This window comes from Halichoerus grypus, chromosome 11 (genome assembly GCF_964656455.1).
Source record: "Halichoerus grypus chromosome 11, mHalGry1.hap1.1, whole genome shotgun sequence".
Lineage (NCBI taxonomy): Eukaryota > Metazoa > Chordata > Mammalia > Carnivora > Phocidae > Halichoerus > Halichoerus grypus.
Genome location: NC_135722.1, coordinates 64,148,639 through 64,163,924, shown reverse-complemented (window position 1 = coordinate 64,163,924; position 15,286 = coordinate 64,148,639). Strand labels below are relative to the sequence as shown.

General features: G+C 42.3%; 1 protein-coding gene across 8 annotated transcripts in view; it reads left to right on the top strand.

Moving 5' to 3' along the window:
* Positions 1-15,286, top strand: part of SYTL2 (synaptotagmin like 2) — a 114,488-nt gene that overhangs the window by 67,839 nt on the left and 31,363 nt on the right. For all 8 annotated transcript variants that reach the window (XM_078058640.1, XM_078058646.1, XM_078058641.1 and 5 more), the window contains 3 exons: positions 7,448-7,529; positions 8,450-8,564; positions 10,529-11,329. In XM_078058640.1, coding sequence (XP_077914766.1) covers positions 7,448-7,529; positions 8,450-8,564; positions 10,529-11,329 — 998 coding nt within the window. The remainder of the gene's footprint in view (positions 1-7,447; positions 7,530-8,449; positions 8,565-10,528; positions 11,330-15,286) is intronic.

Below are 15,286 nucleotides of genomic sequence, written 5' to 3'. Positions count from 1 at the left end.
CTTTCTCTTTTAAGGGGATCCAACATGCATTCCACTTTAAGAAATACTTGACTTTTTAATAACTTAAGCCTGTATGGATGGAAATGTGGAGCTTCTTGTCTTTTCTCAATGGTCACCCCACTGAACATGAGTCTGAGCATTTTTGTGGCATCCTAACACATAGCCCAAGTAGTTCTTAATATCTGGTGTGTAATATGGATGAGGGCATTTCAATGAAAGGAATCAGAGATCTGTCACATGCCTGTCTCCCACACTGTGCAGACTTTCTGCTGGGAGGACTTCCAGTTCCTGATGGTTTCTGAAGATTAAAGAATTACCTTTTGAATACAAAAAGGTCAGAGCCTTCAACCAAGGGAAGCAAGGTGTTAGGTGCAGAGAGGAGTATGCTAGGGGCAGTGGGCATCTCAGTGCCCTGGTATCACACCAAGGATGTGGTTGTTATACTCTGACTCTATACAGACCAGCCCTAGTGATAGATGTCATCAGTCAAAGGTCAGTGACTACTTTTGCTGGAGCAAAATTAGCAGGGCATGCTGTGAGCCAGCCTGGGCCACAGGCAGAAGAGTTCAGAAAGGCCAGAAGAAAGGCAGTTGCAAGAGTGGAATGTGGAGAAAAATAAGAAAGAGAAATAGGTATGAATGGTTAGAACGGAACAATTAACCCATAGGTTGACTGGGCAACTCAGGCTACTTACTGGAAATAAAGTGCTTAAATGTCCTTGTTTGCAGTTGATTGGAAACACTGATCTAATGTCTTGCTAGCACCCAATAGAATAAATCATTCCGTAGGGTTACTAATTCATTCATCATTCAGCCATTTATTCAGTCAGTAGGTAATTATTGTTTATTGTATACGATACGGTAGCTAGGAATTTAGAGATGAACAACATAGGGTTCCTGTTCTTAGGGAACTTACTGTTTGCAAAAAGGGCTGACATGTATAATCATAAATTGTGATGTGATATGATAAGTATAATTAAAAAGCTGTGGGAGCACAGAGGTAGCAGCACTGACCATGTCCAGGGTCAATGGGAGGGATTGTCAGGGAAGCTTCTAGAGATAGTTATATGTAGGGCAGTTCTTGAAAGATGAGAAGGATTATGGCAGGTAGACATGGGGAGAGGACAATACAGGCAGAGGGGATGACATGGGGGTCTGGCAGGTCTGAGACGTGGAAGGGGTCTAGTCTGGTGGGTATGCTGTGTGAGTGGTGGGCAGTCAGGCTGGAGGAAGAGGCTGGGCCCAGATTGTCAAGAGCCTTGAGTGTTGGCTAAAAGTCTGGACTTTTTCCTTAAGTCACAAGAAGCCATTAAATGACTTTTTGATCAAGTTTACTTTTTGGAGTGATTATTCTGGTAACTTTGCGGAAGATGGGGTTAGACAGTTCAATTAGAACATTGTAACAGAAGTTTAGGTGAGATGGTAAGAACATAATGAAGGGAATGGAGAAAAGAGAAAACATATGGTGGAGTTTTAGAGATGAAATTAGAAGAAAGGGTTGAAGGGTTGGTAGGACACAGATATCTGATAATTTATAAAGGATATGTGGGTCCACTTGATGAGAAGTTCTCAACTGGGACCTGTAAGTCAGAACTGCCCAAGGGACTTCTAAAAATCCAGATTCCCAGGCCCTGCATTTCTTTCTCAGGGACATGGACTTCACCACCATGTCCCAAGCATCTAACACATGGTAGGTACTCAGGAATAAGTACCTATGGAAATGAATGAATGAATGAATGAATGCATGTATGCATGCATGCATACCAGCACCCTCTCTTACTGTCCTTCAGCACACTTCTCACTACCTGACATCGTGTTATATATTTATTGTGTGTATGTATTGTGCCTTCCCCCCAGATCCATGAGGAACAGAGCTTTTTGTTTATTGCTATATTTTGTTTGGTTCACTGCAGTATTCCTAACACCTACAACAGTGCCCAACAAGCGTCTCGTGGAATGAATGGAGAATAGATGGAGAGTGAGAGTCTGACCAACTGAATGAAAATAGTTGATGAGATAATTGTGAAATAAAGAATAACAGTGAATGAAGGTTAACGAACAAACTAATGAATAAATGAATGATTGAAGTGGTTTGCAACTCAGGAAGTGAGTAGAAAGAGGACAAGGGGAAAAGTTAAATTACAGGAACAGGACTGACAGCCTTCAGACTTCATTGCTGTGCGTTACTGAGAATCTCTCAGTTCAGTGGTATCACCGTGAGCTCCGGTGATTACAAAGATGGAAGAGAATGGGAGGGGTATTCTCACATTTGGACAACTGCAAGATAGGGACATTCAGGATAGAGAACTGGAAGGCATGGAGGCAGGAGGGAGCTTGGCTGCTCCAGAGGTTTGTGATGTCCATTAAATCAAAAACATCCCTAGAGAATGAATATCTCCAAAATGAGTTCAGGGAGAACAAGATAAAGCCTTCCCTATGGTTTTTCCTTCCGTGGCATTAGCACTTCCCTGTGACGTGGGAGAAAGCAATGAGTTTTCTTACAAGGGAAGCTGGGTGTCCTCACCTCACTTTGTCTTTGGTGGAATTAAAACACTGTTTTGTTCTAAGTTGTCCTAATGAATAAAAATGCTAGTTTTGAAGCTTTGCTGCCTGTGCTTCAGCAATACTTCTGCCGCGGATCTCCCTCTTACCTTCTGCTGAATGGGAACCAAGCAATTCAAACCATGTCTTTAGTTCTGAAATAGTATTATTTTTTCTACTAATGTTCTTTTCCCTGGAAGGCTTTTGTTTATCTCTCTCTCAATCTCAGTCTCTTTTTCTCTCTCCCTCCCCCCACCCATCTCTATCTCACAGCAGAATTAACTATTTACCTCCATCCCCTCAATAATAAGAGCAATGTGAGGCACTTGGCTTGCTCCCAAAGTCCAGGTAGAGATGAGCCAATCTATGGACAGCACATTTGATCTTTTGTCCTTGGATATGTTGCCTCTCCAGTGATGTGACCGTTTCATTTCTTAGAGGCCTGCCCCACAGAACCACTTCTGTGGAGCTCTTTAAAACAATCTTTCTTAACCCAATAGGATCTTAGATTTACCCAGATCACTTATGGTGGAAATAGCTGCACTATGACATCAGAGTGTCTTACATTTGGCTGAGAATATGCGTGTGAGAGAAATTCTGTAGCGTGCAGTGTGGTGCCCCCAGAGAAGTAATGTTTTAAGAAAATACCGACTTGAAAGTCCTGGCCTAGCATATTTTCTAATTTACTTCCCTCACTTTATTCCTGAGCCATTTCTTTTGTTTATTCATGTATTGGAGCGTCACAGAGTGTAACATAGGAGAGCATGGTGCTGGACGCCGGGGATGTGATACAGCATTCGCTTCCAAGGATCTCACCGTCCAAAGGGAGAGGCCAACAACAACAACGACATGTGAAAAAAATCACTTGCCCAATTTGCTTCTGATTCAACACTGTTAGTATTTAAGCTGCAAAATGCCTCAAAAGAAGGCATAAGATGTTGGCTGTTACTTTTCACTTTTTTAGAGAGAAAGGCCAGTTAAGGTTCAAAAGCTTTTAAAAGTTGCTTTCATGTGCTTTGGAGCACTTTAGGGCTGGACGCAGAAGCAGATGGGAGTGTCCAGCTGCCTGTGTGGTGTGATGGGAAGCCCCACCTCTTTCCCCAGTGTCCCTGCAACAGTACCTAACATGATTATTCTTTAGAGTGAAGTCTTCAGAGACTCGTGTTAAAATGCAGATACTTTGAACCCTAATGCCAATATCACAAGTTAATATTTTAATAATTCTTTTAACAAAGTAAACCTATTTTGTCTAAGTGTTCCTTCTGGTCTTGCAGGTAGTTTTTGAAAGGTGCCTGAGGGAATAATTACAAGCACAGGGTGGGGAATTTGGCTTGCTACAGTTTAAAAAGCTCATCTTATGGAATGTATTGGGTATCTTTTATATGCAGGACACAGTCTACTGCCTCCGAGAGGGATTTCAAGAAACAAAGACAAGGTATCTGGCTATAAAGAGACTATACTCTCGTAGGAAAAATTATGCATCCGTATGTGGATGTCTGATCACATGATAACAAATAGTGCCAGGCCGAGAGCAAATTCCTACTCCAAAGTACCAAGGAAATGTGCTGTAAGATGGGAAACAAGGAGACCCACTTCCAGCTGGGCTGATAGAGGAGCAGCATCATAGGGCGGTGAGATTTGGCTGGGTCTTGGAGATGACAGCAAGGATTTGGGCGGAGAGCACAGCAAACACGCGAAGGCAGGGCTGGGGGATAGGCGGAGTGCAGATAGCAACCAGTCGAGGGAGTTTGGGGGATAATGAGTAGACAGGCAACTTCGTGTGGCATGAAGGGTCACCAGGAAGGAAGAGTGGAGAAGTATATGGGGTAGATGGTGGAGGATCTCCAGTTCCTTCCTGACAAGTTCAGACTTCATTCCACAGGCCCTGGGGATCCAGGGAAAAGAAACGAGCAGAAGAGCGACATGGTCAAAGTTGTGTGTGAGACCATCCCAGCTTAGTGGCGGAATGCTGAGTGGATGAGAGGAGTGGAATTTGAGAATCAGGAGGTTGGATGTGAAGCTAATCGAGTCCACAGAAATTCAGGAGGTGACAGTGCAGGTGGAAAGGAAATGATGAATGTGAGAATCCCTGGGAAGGAAGAATCACCTGGACCTCAGCCCTCTTGCTATGAACCACTGCTTTATTAATGTGAGAAGTCAGAGGCAGGATAGCCTAGCCATGACTGTGATTGTCTTTGGGGTCAGGGCCAGACACCTGGCTCAAATCCCCAGCTCTTCATTAACTCATTTTGTGACATTGAGCAGGTTCCTTAGCCTCCCCAAGCCTCGGTTTTCTCATAAGTAAAATGGGGAGAAGGGTACATACCTCATAGGGATGTTGCAAAAACCAGTTGAAGATATGATGGTTGCAGTAATGATGCTTCCCAATGAATAGGCAGGCACGCAAAACATTGCTGTGCTCCTCAGGAGGAGTAGAGACAGAGCTTAATCTAAGAAGTCGCTGTATTTTCACAGATAGACTTTGAGGCCTAAGATTCTTGTTTTCATTTTTTCTGAGTAAGCAGACTAACCAAGTAGCTAACCATGTGTCCCAACCCCATCTCATTTTCCCCTCTCCCAACCACACGGTAACCCGGTGAATACTGTGTGTTTCTGTATTTTAGTGACTGACCATGTGCTCTGAATGTGTTGTTCCTTCCTCTCTTTTGCTTTCTGAGCTAATAGAAACAAAGGCTTTAAAAAAAAAAAAACACCTAAATAATGTGCCTCCTTGTTGTTTGGCAAGTAACATGAAAAAAATAAAGGAAAAATCATGGTTACCTATCTGCTGCTGCCTTCCCTGGCCCTGGCTCAGTGGCCTTCATCTTTTCAGTTGTTCACCAGTTGTAGTTTTGTACCAGCTGCTCTACATGGCATCACAGGGGGTTATGAAGATGGTCAAGATGGTACTCCTGGGGGATCTCCCGTTTACTATGAGAGATAAGGTATGTACGCACAGAATGAGGTTGCATAGTAGACATGAGGCACATTGCTGGATAAAGTTTAGTAAGAGAGAGACTGGTTTCATGTCTGGTTTTATGATGTGAAATATACATACTCAGAGCTGGGGCCCGGGAGGCACGGGAGCTGGGTTTCCAAGGAGCAGAGAGGGCAAAGTGTCACATCCCTGCTTATCCTTCGTTGTTGGTGAGTGGGAGGGGAAAGGAGGAAGGTGGCAGGAGAAAATGGGTGTTCCATGGACAGCCCCGACCAGCAACACTGGGTTCAGGTCGTCTGATCATGTAACTGCTTTATTTATAGGGAGATGACATAAAACATTCTAAAAAACAGGCTGGCATGTGCTATAAGGTTCCTCATGTCACTCCGTGGTTCCTTAAAATGGCAGTCAAGAGAAATAGCTTTCTAGTCCTGGGCTCTTGGCTGTTTTTATTGTACGGACAGTGTGAGTTCTCTTAGTGACCAGGTCCTTTTTTCACAGTGGCTGCTAGACAACTTGATAGAAGTGTGTGCCCATCTGTTGTAAGAATCACCTCCTATAATGTGTTTTTCTATTAGCCTTAATTCTGGCTGCATTATAAATTCCCATTCTTGTTCCCTGCCCTTCCCTGCCCTTCCCCGACCCATCCTTTTCCCCCTCTTTGTCACATCCACCTGATAAAGATGTATTTTATATACATCTGCCTCATCTGCTGTAATTCCTTTCTGGAACAATGTGGAGGGTAATGAAAAGAAGAACGGCTTCCTCAGAAGTTCAGCCTCTTCCCGGGACTAAGTCTGTGCAAAAAGAACAATTGATGTGCAGAAGGAAGGAAAGGAAAGGAAGCCGCAGGGACTTGTTGCTCACCATTGCAGCCACCATGTTCTTGGGCCAGGCTCTGTGGCCTTGGGGCAGGTTTCTCTCCTTCCCCAAGGTCCAGTTCCTTTGCTGCATGGTGGAAAGCCTGTGCCTTCCAAGGTATTTTCCAAGTTGTTGACTCTGTGATGTCACTAAGAGAACAGGTGGAGTCTAAGTGTGTACAGTGGTTTCAGCCAATACTGACTTCACCTGTCATGCCTGAGGCAAGGCCCCTGGAGCGGGAAGTCTGAGCAGGTGGTTTTCCTTCCCCTCGAGAGCCGCTCTGACTCTTTGTCCCTTCTTCCTCAGTATCCATGGGACTGGTTGTTCAGGAGGGAGGCCTGCTCAACTCACTTTTCTCCATTTACTCCCACCTTGCTCTCGTCCTGGGGCTGCCCAGTCCCTTGGGTAGAGAATCGTCTTCCTTCTTCTGAGCCAGCTCCAGGCTTCTATTCTCTCATCCTCTTCTGGCTGCTGTGCTTGGCCTTATTCCTCCGGTATTTGGACAAGACCTCGCTGGCCAGCCTGGAGAGTAGGGTTGAGAGTCCTCAGCAAGTTGCCTGGACGCACCAGCATCCCTGCACAGCATCCCTTAGATCTGCTGTCAAGTCACTGGTCTCACCTGAATCGTTTCTTCGGTTATTTCCTGCCTGAGTTAGCGTAAGCATGCTGTTCTGTGAAATCGAGCCCTCCCTGAAACTCTGGGGCTTTATTTCAGCAATGACGTCCACCGCTGCGCCACCCCACACACACACCCCACCTCCGACCCTGCCTTGAGATGAGTTGCTCCCTGTCATCTGCATCTGATGTTAGCTTCTGACTTGGAGATGAGTTCATTTCTACACATTTACATTGTGAACCTCTCCTGTGCTTGGTACCATGATAAAAACTGATGGCTTCCGCTGGATGGTTTTGCCTGCCTCACCCCTGTCTTTCTCCTTTCTGCTCTGCGCCTGCCTTTGCTTCACTGCTTAATCATCTCTAGGCCCCAACACCCTCTCCCTTCCTGGCAGTTCAGTTTTACAAACGTCCTCTGCTGTCCTTCCTTAATAGCTTTCAGCTTCAGACGCAGGGGGAGGGCTTATTCTCTGAATTATTGTTTCTTTTGCAGTTCTGGCGTGGTAAATCAAGCCTCCACCGTGATGGGTACATCCCAGGAAAACACAAGGAAGTCAGCTGTGTCTCCGGCTAAGGTAGATTGAGATCAGACTCCGAATATCTCATTTTTGGCAAGAATGCCGTTTTTCTCATTTTAGCAAAGCACCATGAAGTGAAGAGGATTTTTTTTTTTTTTGCAACAAATACAGATGATTTTTACTGTTTAATGTAAGAAGTCACTCTTGTGGTGGAAAAGTTGATGAATACCATGTTTCTGCATTGCTGAAGACTCTGATTTCTTGCCCTAGAGAATAAAAAGTCTCATGCTATTGGGGACTGCCGCTTTTTAAGCATTTGGAATGTGACTTGTTAGTCCCATATCAGTCCATGTTCCTGTTCTTAGCTTCCTGAATCTTTGTTAGAGGTCTGCTTGTGGGAGGGGATTGCCAGTTTATGAAACTCTAGGCAGTAAACATTGATACTCAGTTTTATATTAGTAAAAAATTTTATTACTGATCCCCTTTGTGTCATTGGAATTGATGATCATAATAGTGATAATGAAGCACTTCAAATACCTTGGTAAGTATCTTTTAATTCTTTATAAGAAAGGTCATTTACAATTACATTTAGTTCAGCTTTAATCTAGTACAGCCAGAGTCTCGTATGGTAGAAAGAGCATGGGGGGGAATCTGCCCTGATTAGTCTCAGGTTTACCCTAACCTTGACCAGGTCCAAATTTTCTCACTTTTGTAAAATGTGAGGTTTAGATTCAAATGCCTGGTTCTGGTTTAACGTTATAGGACTCTGGATTGAGTGTATTTTATACAGTTTAATTTTTCTCTGGCATATATGGTAACTCTGTGCCGGCCACATTAACCAGGACAGCAATTTTTCAAACAGGCCAGATAGAGTTTACTGGATAAAACTATCAATACTGGAGATAATAGGCATTTGCTAATACTGAGTTGCTGCTGTGACATTTAAAATGAGTTTAATAAACAATATTTTTCCCCAGCAAAGGAAAAATCCATTTAATAGCTCCAAGTTGCCAGAAGATCACTTATCTCAACAAACCAAAAGTGAGCCGTCACAAAATGGAAAGGCTGGTTTCTCTCAGACTTCAAAAGAAGGTAAACATTATTTTTATGGACTAGATATTTTTATCTTTGTTATCTGTGGGCTGAGGGAAATTCTCAGAGTTCCTTTAACTAAAATAACTTTCAAGAGAAAGTGAAAAGTCCTGATAGTTTTCTTATTGTGCTATGCCCATTGGTTTCCTGCCTGAGGGAAGGAAGCAGACATTTTAGAAACTGGAAGTTCATGCATTCCAGTCTTGGAGCTGACACTCGTCATTTGACCTCCGGGCCTTAGGTTCCCTCTCAGTGAACTAGGGAATTTTTTGACCAGAGGCATTCAATCATTCATGTAATGGCGCTTATTGGATGTCTGCCACATGCAGACATGGTTTGTGTGAAATTAAAAGAGTTTGCCTCAAGAGAAAAAAAAGCCACTTGACGAAGTTGTGATCCTCTAATTTGTAATTATCAGCCTGGTCCCTGAGGAGGCATTTGATCAGGTTTGGTGGCTTAATTGATTTAAGTCTGCCTGTTATGGAATTTTACCATTCTTCCATGCCATTAAGAAGAAATACTAGACAATTCAGTCTCTTCAAACACAACTGTAAGAAGATTCCACACGCGGGCGCCTGGGTGGCTCAGATGGTTAAGCGTCTGCCTTCGGCTCAGGTCATGATCCCAGGGTCCTGGGATCGAGTCCCGCATCGGGCTCCCTGCTCAGCAGGAAGTCTGCTTCTCCCTCTCCCTCTGCCATTCCCTCTGCTTGTACTCTTATATCTCTCTGTCAAATAAATAAATAAAAAATCTTAAAAAAAAGATTCCACACGCATTAAAGATTGGATGAGGGATAGAAAATTAACATTGTACAGTGGAGTTGGAGTTTCAGTTATCCTGTTTTTTTTTTTTTTTTTTTTTTTTTAATTTTATTTATTTGACAGAGAGAGACATAGTGAGAGCAGGAACACAAGCAGGGGGAGTGGGAGAGGGAGAAGCAGGCTTCCCGCGGAGCAGGGAGCCCGATGTGGGACTCGATCCCAGGACGCTGGGATCATGACCTGAGCCGAAGGCAGACGCTTAACGACTGAGCCACCCAGGTGCCCACAGTTATCCTGTTTTAATATTAGCATATTTCCCCCTCTCTATTGGATACACATTATATTATGTAAAATATTTTACAGAAAAAAGGCAATGGAACATGCTACCTGTTTTTTTAACTTTCTGAAAAAAATTAATTTTTGTTTTTATTTTAAAGATTTATTTGAGAGAGAGAGAGAAAGAGAGTAGGAGGGCAGGGGCAGAGGGAAAGGGAGAGAGAGTCTAAAGCAGACTCCATGAAGAGCGCAGAGCCCAACCTGGGGATTGATCTCACCACTCGGAGATCATGACCAGAGCTGAAACCAAGAGTCGGACACTTAACCAACTATTGCCACCCAGGAATCCCTGAAAAAATTAATTTTTGTTTTAGAGATTTTCTTTTTAAAAAATTAAGATTTTTTTTTTAGAAATTTGAGTTCCTTGGGGTGCCTGGGTGGCTCATTCGGTTAAGCATCTGCCTTCAGCTCAGGTCATGGTCCCGGGGGTCCTGGGATCGAGCCCCTCCTCTTGCTCATGCCCTCTCTTTCTCTCTCTTTCTCAAAAAATAAATAAAATCTTAAAAAAAAAGAAAAGAAAATTGAGTTCCTTTTTCTGGTTTCCATATGTAAATTTTTAAAGTGGCTTCTGTGTTTTTCCTTAGCCTCCTTAAGGAATTTTAGAAATCTTTTCTAAAAACTATTTTATTGAGTATAAAAATACCACAAAGTATGTATATAAGGCACAGGAATCTTAAATGTACAGGTCAATGAAGTTCATGCTTGAATTTTTAAGTGCTTTTTAATTAGGTCTACACTTACGATAATACTTTATTTTCTTTAATATTTTACTGCTTTTGCTACATGTAGATTAAGTTTATGTGAGGTGTTTTAAGTATTAGAGCTATTCTCCATTTGACATGTCACCTAATGTGTTTTAATTTACAGGTGAATTGTCAGAGTCAAAAGAAAACTCATCTATCCCAGATACTTCAAGCCAAAATTTAGAGAAACCAAAGCAGACATTTCCAGGCTCCGAGAATGGATCTCCGGTCAAAGCTCCGATCCCCAAAGCCAGGAAAATTCTCCCCAAATCACATGAGTTAAAGCAAGAAGATAACCAGTCTTTTCCTCGACAAAGGACAGACTCCCTGAGCACGAGGCGGCCTCCCAGGGGGATCCTGAAACGCAACTCCAGTTCCAGCAGCACAGACTCAGAAACAGTTCGTTTTCATCAGAACTTGGAACCCAAAAGCAAAATTGTGTCCCCTGGCCTCACCATCCATGAGAGAATTTCTGAGAAGGAGCATTCTTTAGAAGATGACTCCTCAAACTCCCTGGAGTCATTGAAGCATGTGAGATTCTCTGCAGTGAAGGATGAGCTCCCGCAGAGTCCTGGGCTAAGCCGTGGCTGGGAAGTAGGAGAATTTAGTGTTTTAGAATCTGACAGGTTAAGGAATGGAACAGAAGATAATGTGGACGTCGATGAGTTTTGGAATGACCCTAAGCTTTCCCAATACAGGAAGCCTTTGCCTTTACATCAGTCAGCCTCAAGCCCAAGTGCATCAAAAAATCGAACACAGCAGCCAATGACTTCTGGTTCTTTTCCAATGAATGGGCACCATTCTCCCTTAGAAGTTTTAACTCCAAGACCAGAGTCTGTTGAAAATTCATCCACCACCAATGAACACAAAGCTAAACCATCAGAATTATCAAGGCTTGAATCAGAATTGTCTAAAAGCCCTGCTGGTAAGAGAATTGTCACTACCAGACTATAAAAACCAAACCAATGGGCTTGGAATGGCCAGGCCAGTCCTATAGAAGCCCCATTTGGCCTCCTAGACACTCCAGCTACAATTCAGGCAGGTGCCACTGGGGAATGATTATGCTGCCTCTTAATGGGTTTGGAGGTTTTCCTTAATCATCAATAACTAAAGGGATAACTAAAACTAAAACCGGGATAGTTTCTGGTCCATTATGCTTTTCCCTAAAAATTTTAACTATCAAATATTTAACCAAACAAATTGCAGTGTTTTGAATTAAATCAAAGTGTGTATATAGAGTAAGAATTAAATATATGCTAATACCTTTGTACAGAATATATTATTCACCTGATGCATATTTATCAATTACTATTTAATCAAACTTTGATTTTTTTTAAAAGATTTTATTTTTAAGTAATCTCTACACCCAATGTGAGGCTGGGATTCACGACCCCGAGATCCAGAGCTGCACACTCCACTGGCTGGCCAGCCAGGCCCCCCAGATTTTTTTAATCTCAGAAGAACCTTCATTTTTTTTTTTTTTTTAAATTTGAGAGAGAGACAGAGCATGAGTAGGGCGAGGGGCAGAGGGAAAGGGACGAGCAGACTCCCTGATGAGCAGAGAGTCCAATGCGGGGCTTGATCCCAGGACCCTGAAATCAGGACCTGAGCCAAAGTCAGATGCTTAACCGACTGAGCCAGCCAGATGCCCCAAACCTTCATTTTCTTAGCCATTTGTTCTTAGATGTTAAAAGTGCTGATGGAACTTTCTCTTTCAGCTGCTGTGAGCTGAGAGGCAAAGAGAATATTGCTTTTCCCTGCTACCTAGCTAACTAGCCCTGTCTTGGAGATCTTACACCTCTCAAGGGATGAGACACTGTTTTCCCATACCCATACGATTATTTCATAATTCTTATGTTTTAAAAAAACAGGAACAATGGAAAAAATCATGCTGTGTATTCTCTCCCATCTTCTCTAAGTCTTCCTCCAGCTCTATGGTAATTTCTTTATAGTCAGGAAAATTTACAGTGGCAGCAGTCACACGTCTGATGCACTTGGTCTCCTCCTTCCTTATTAGTCAATATTAAGTTAACCCTGGGTCACTTTTGCTCAGCCCTACAGTTTTACACTTGTTCAGATCAATCCACTTCTTAAAGAGCAAACCACTTCCAATTATCCCCCTGTGCCCCAGACATTTTAATCATTTGAACAGGAATATTTTTTTTAAAATTAAAAATTAGCAGGTGCTTCTTCAATGAAAAAAACCCCTCATATTAAAGAAAATTCCTAAAGTTTGATAAACATGGCCAAATAACTGGATGGTGCTTACTTAAATGTTTATTCAAAAGATGAAAAAATTCTTTAATAATATTTTCCTTTACTATCCTTTACTATCATCCACAGAAAAAATTTGGTAAACCTTTCCTGTTTTTCAAACTGTACCTGCTTTCCCACAGACTAAAGACTATCTTTATAATTTTATAAACTAACTACTTATTTGTGCTTTCTGATTTTTATTTTTAAAGATTTATTTATTTTAGAGAGGGAGAGCAAGCACATGAGTTGGGGGGCAGAGGGAGAGAGAGAGAATCTCAAGCAGACTTCCCACTGAGTGCTGAACCCAACACAGGGCTCAATCCCATGACCCTGAGATCATGACCTGAGCAGAAATGAAGAGTGGGAATTTAACCACCTGAGCCACCCAGGCAACCCTGTGCTTTCTGATTTTTAAGTCCCAGCTGACCATGAAATTTGGGAGGAAGACATCATCAGCTATATTTTTTTTTTTTTAGATTTTTTTTTCTCTTAGAGAGAGAGCATGGGCAGGGGCAGAGGGAAAAGCAGACTCCCTGCTGAGCAGGGAGCCCAACAAGGGGCTTGATCCCAGGACTCCAGGGATCATGACAAGAGCCCAAGGTAGACGCTCAACTGACTGAGCCAAGCAGGCATCCCCAGCTACACCTATTTTGATTGACAGGCCTCCTAGCTTTAGAGCTTATATACAAAGTTCTGCTTACTTATTAATGCCCTGTTTACCACAAAAATATATAAAAGTAAATAATGAAACATAGAAAGAAAACCAGGCCCCCAAAAATGGTAAATGCAAAGTATGTGAATTATAAGGGTTTGACTTTAGCTCTGACCTTCAGGACAGTCAATATCACATTCATTACTACACTGCAAAATACAGAGAAGATGGAACACTGCCTGGCATCAAATCTTTAAAATAACTGTTCTTATTTTAAAAGTAATACACTTTTTTTAAAAAAGATTTTATTTATTTATTTGGCAGAGAGATACACAGTGAGAGAGGGAACACAAGCAGGGGGAGTGGGAGAGGGAGAAGCAGGCTTCCCGCAGAGCAGGGAGCCCGATGTGGGGCTTGATCCCAGGACCCCGGGATCATGACCTGAGCCAAAGGCAGACGCCAAACGACTGGGCCACCCAGGTGCCCCAAAAGTAATACACTTTTGTTGTAAAACATTTGAAAAGAAGAAATGCACACAGAATAAAACAAATACCATCTGTGATGTCATCATCCAGCACTAACTACAGTATTGCTGACATTTAATTGTAGAGTCTTTCAATAATTTTCAAGCATGAATATAATCTTAAATTATGTTTATACTGCCAGAATTCTTTTTTTACTAATAGTATATTATAAGCATTTTTTCATCATTGTCTTCTGTTAAACAAATGAACACAGAATTCTTCAAGATATCTCAAAAGAACTTCGCAATTATTGACATATATTCAATAGTATGATGTGTAGTTAAGGAAACCAAGATCTGCCACGTGCCCATTATTGTATAACACTTTGTTGTTTTCACACTTAGCCAGAGTTGATGATTAAAATTAAAGATAGAATTTTATTAACTGATATGTCCTCTAGTGCATTTGAAATGTAGCTGACTTCATAAAAGTTCAGCTGACATAATTTTCAGCAACATGCATTGCATGGCTTAGCATTTGTAAGGAAGAGGGAGGAATGCTGAAACACCTGGGTGTTAACTAAAGGGATGGGTGCCTAACACTTATCTAAGTGTCCCATGTGCCCTTTGATTAAGGCTCAGAAAGGATTCTCTCTGCTTTCTTGATAGCTTAGAGCTTAAATAACCTTTTCTAGCATCTTAGCCATTGGTCGGCCAACATCAGGGAACGGGTGAAGATCACATTCTGCATCAGTCTTGTTTCATTTATTTGGCTCACAGAAACTACTTAGAAACTCACAAACTGTAGAAGGGAAACAGGGGATAACAGAGGAGCCTCTTGAGATCATGGTCCTCAAACTCCAGTATGCAGAACAATCTCTGGGATAGCTGTTAGTAAAGATTCCTGGGCCCCTCTTCCAAGATTCTGGTTTAATCTATCAAGAGGAAGGCCCAGGAATACAAATATCCTCATTGTACCATTCTGATATTATGGAGGGAGCTCCAGAAAGTTGTTTTCCCAACTCCTGAAATTCTCCTTGGTCTTTGTTCTTCAAACTCGGTATAAGCCACCTCTAGTGTTTAGGAGTATGCCAGTGGATGGGTGGAGTCATAAAATCAACATGGCACATCTTCCTATGGTGTCAAGTTTTATGCATAGATTTGAGAGTAGAAGAAAAGTAATATTTAAAAGTAACATGGATCACAGGCACCTGGGTGGCTCAGTCGGTTAAGCATCCAACTCTTGGTTTCTGCTGAGGTCATAATTTCAGGCTCATGAGATCCAGTCCCATGTTGGGCTCCATGCTCAGTGGGGAGTCTGCTTGGAATTCTCTCTCCCTTTCCCTCTGCCCCTCTTCCCATTATTGTGCACATGCGTGTGTGTTCCCTCTCTCAAATAAAATCTTTTAAAAAAGTGTAACATGGATCAGAATACAAAATCCACGTGAGTTTTTTTTAATTAAGCTTACACCCCATGTGGGGTATGAACTCATGACCCCGAGATCAAGACT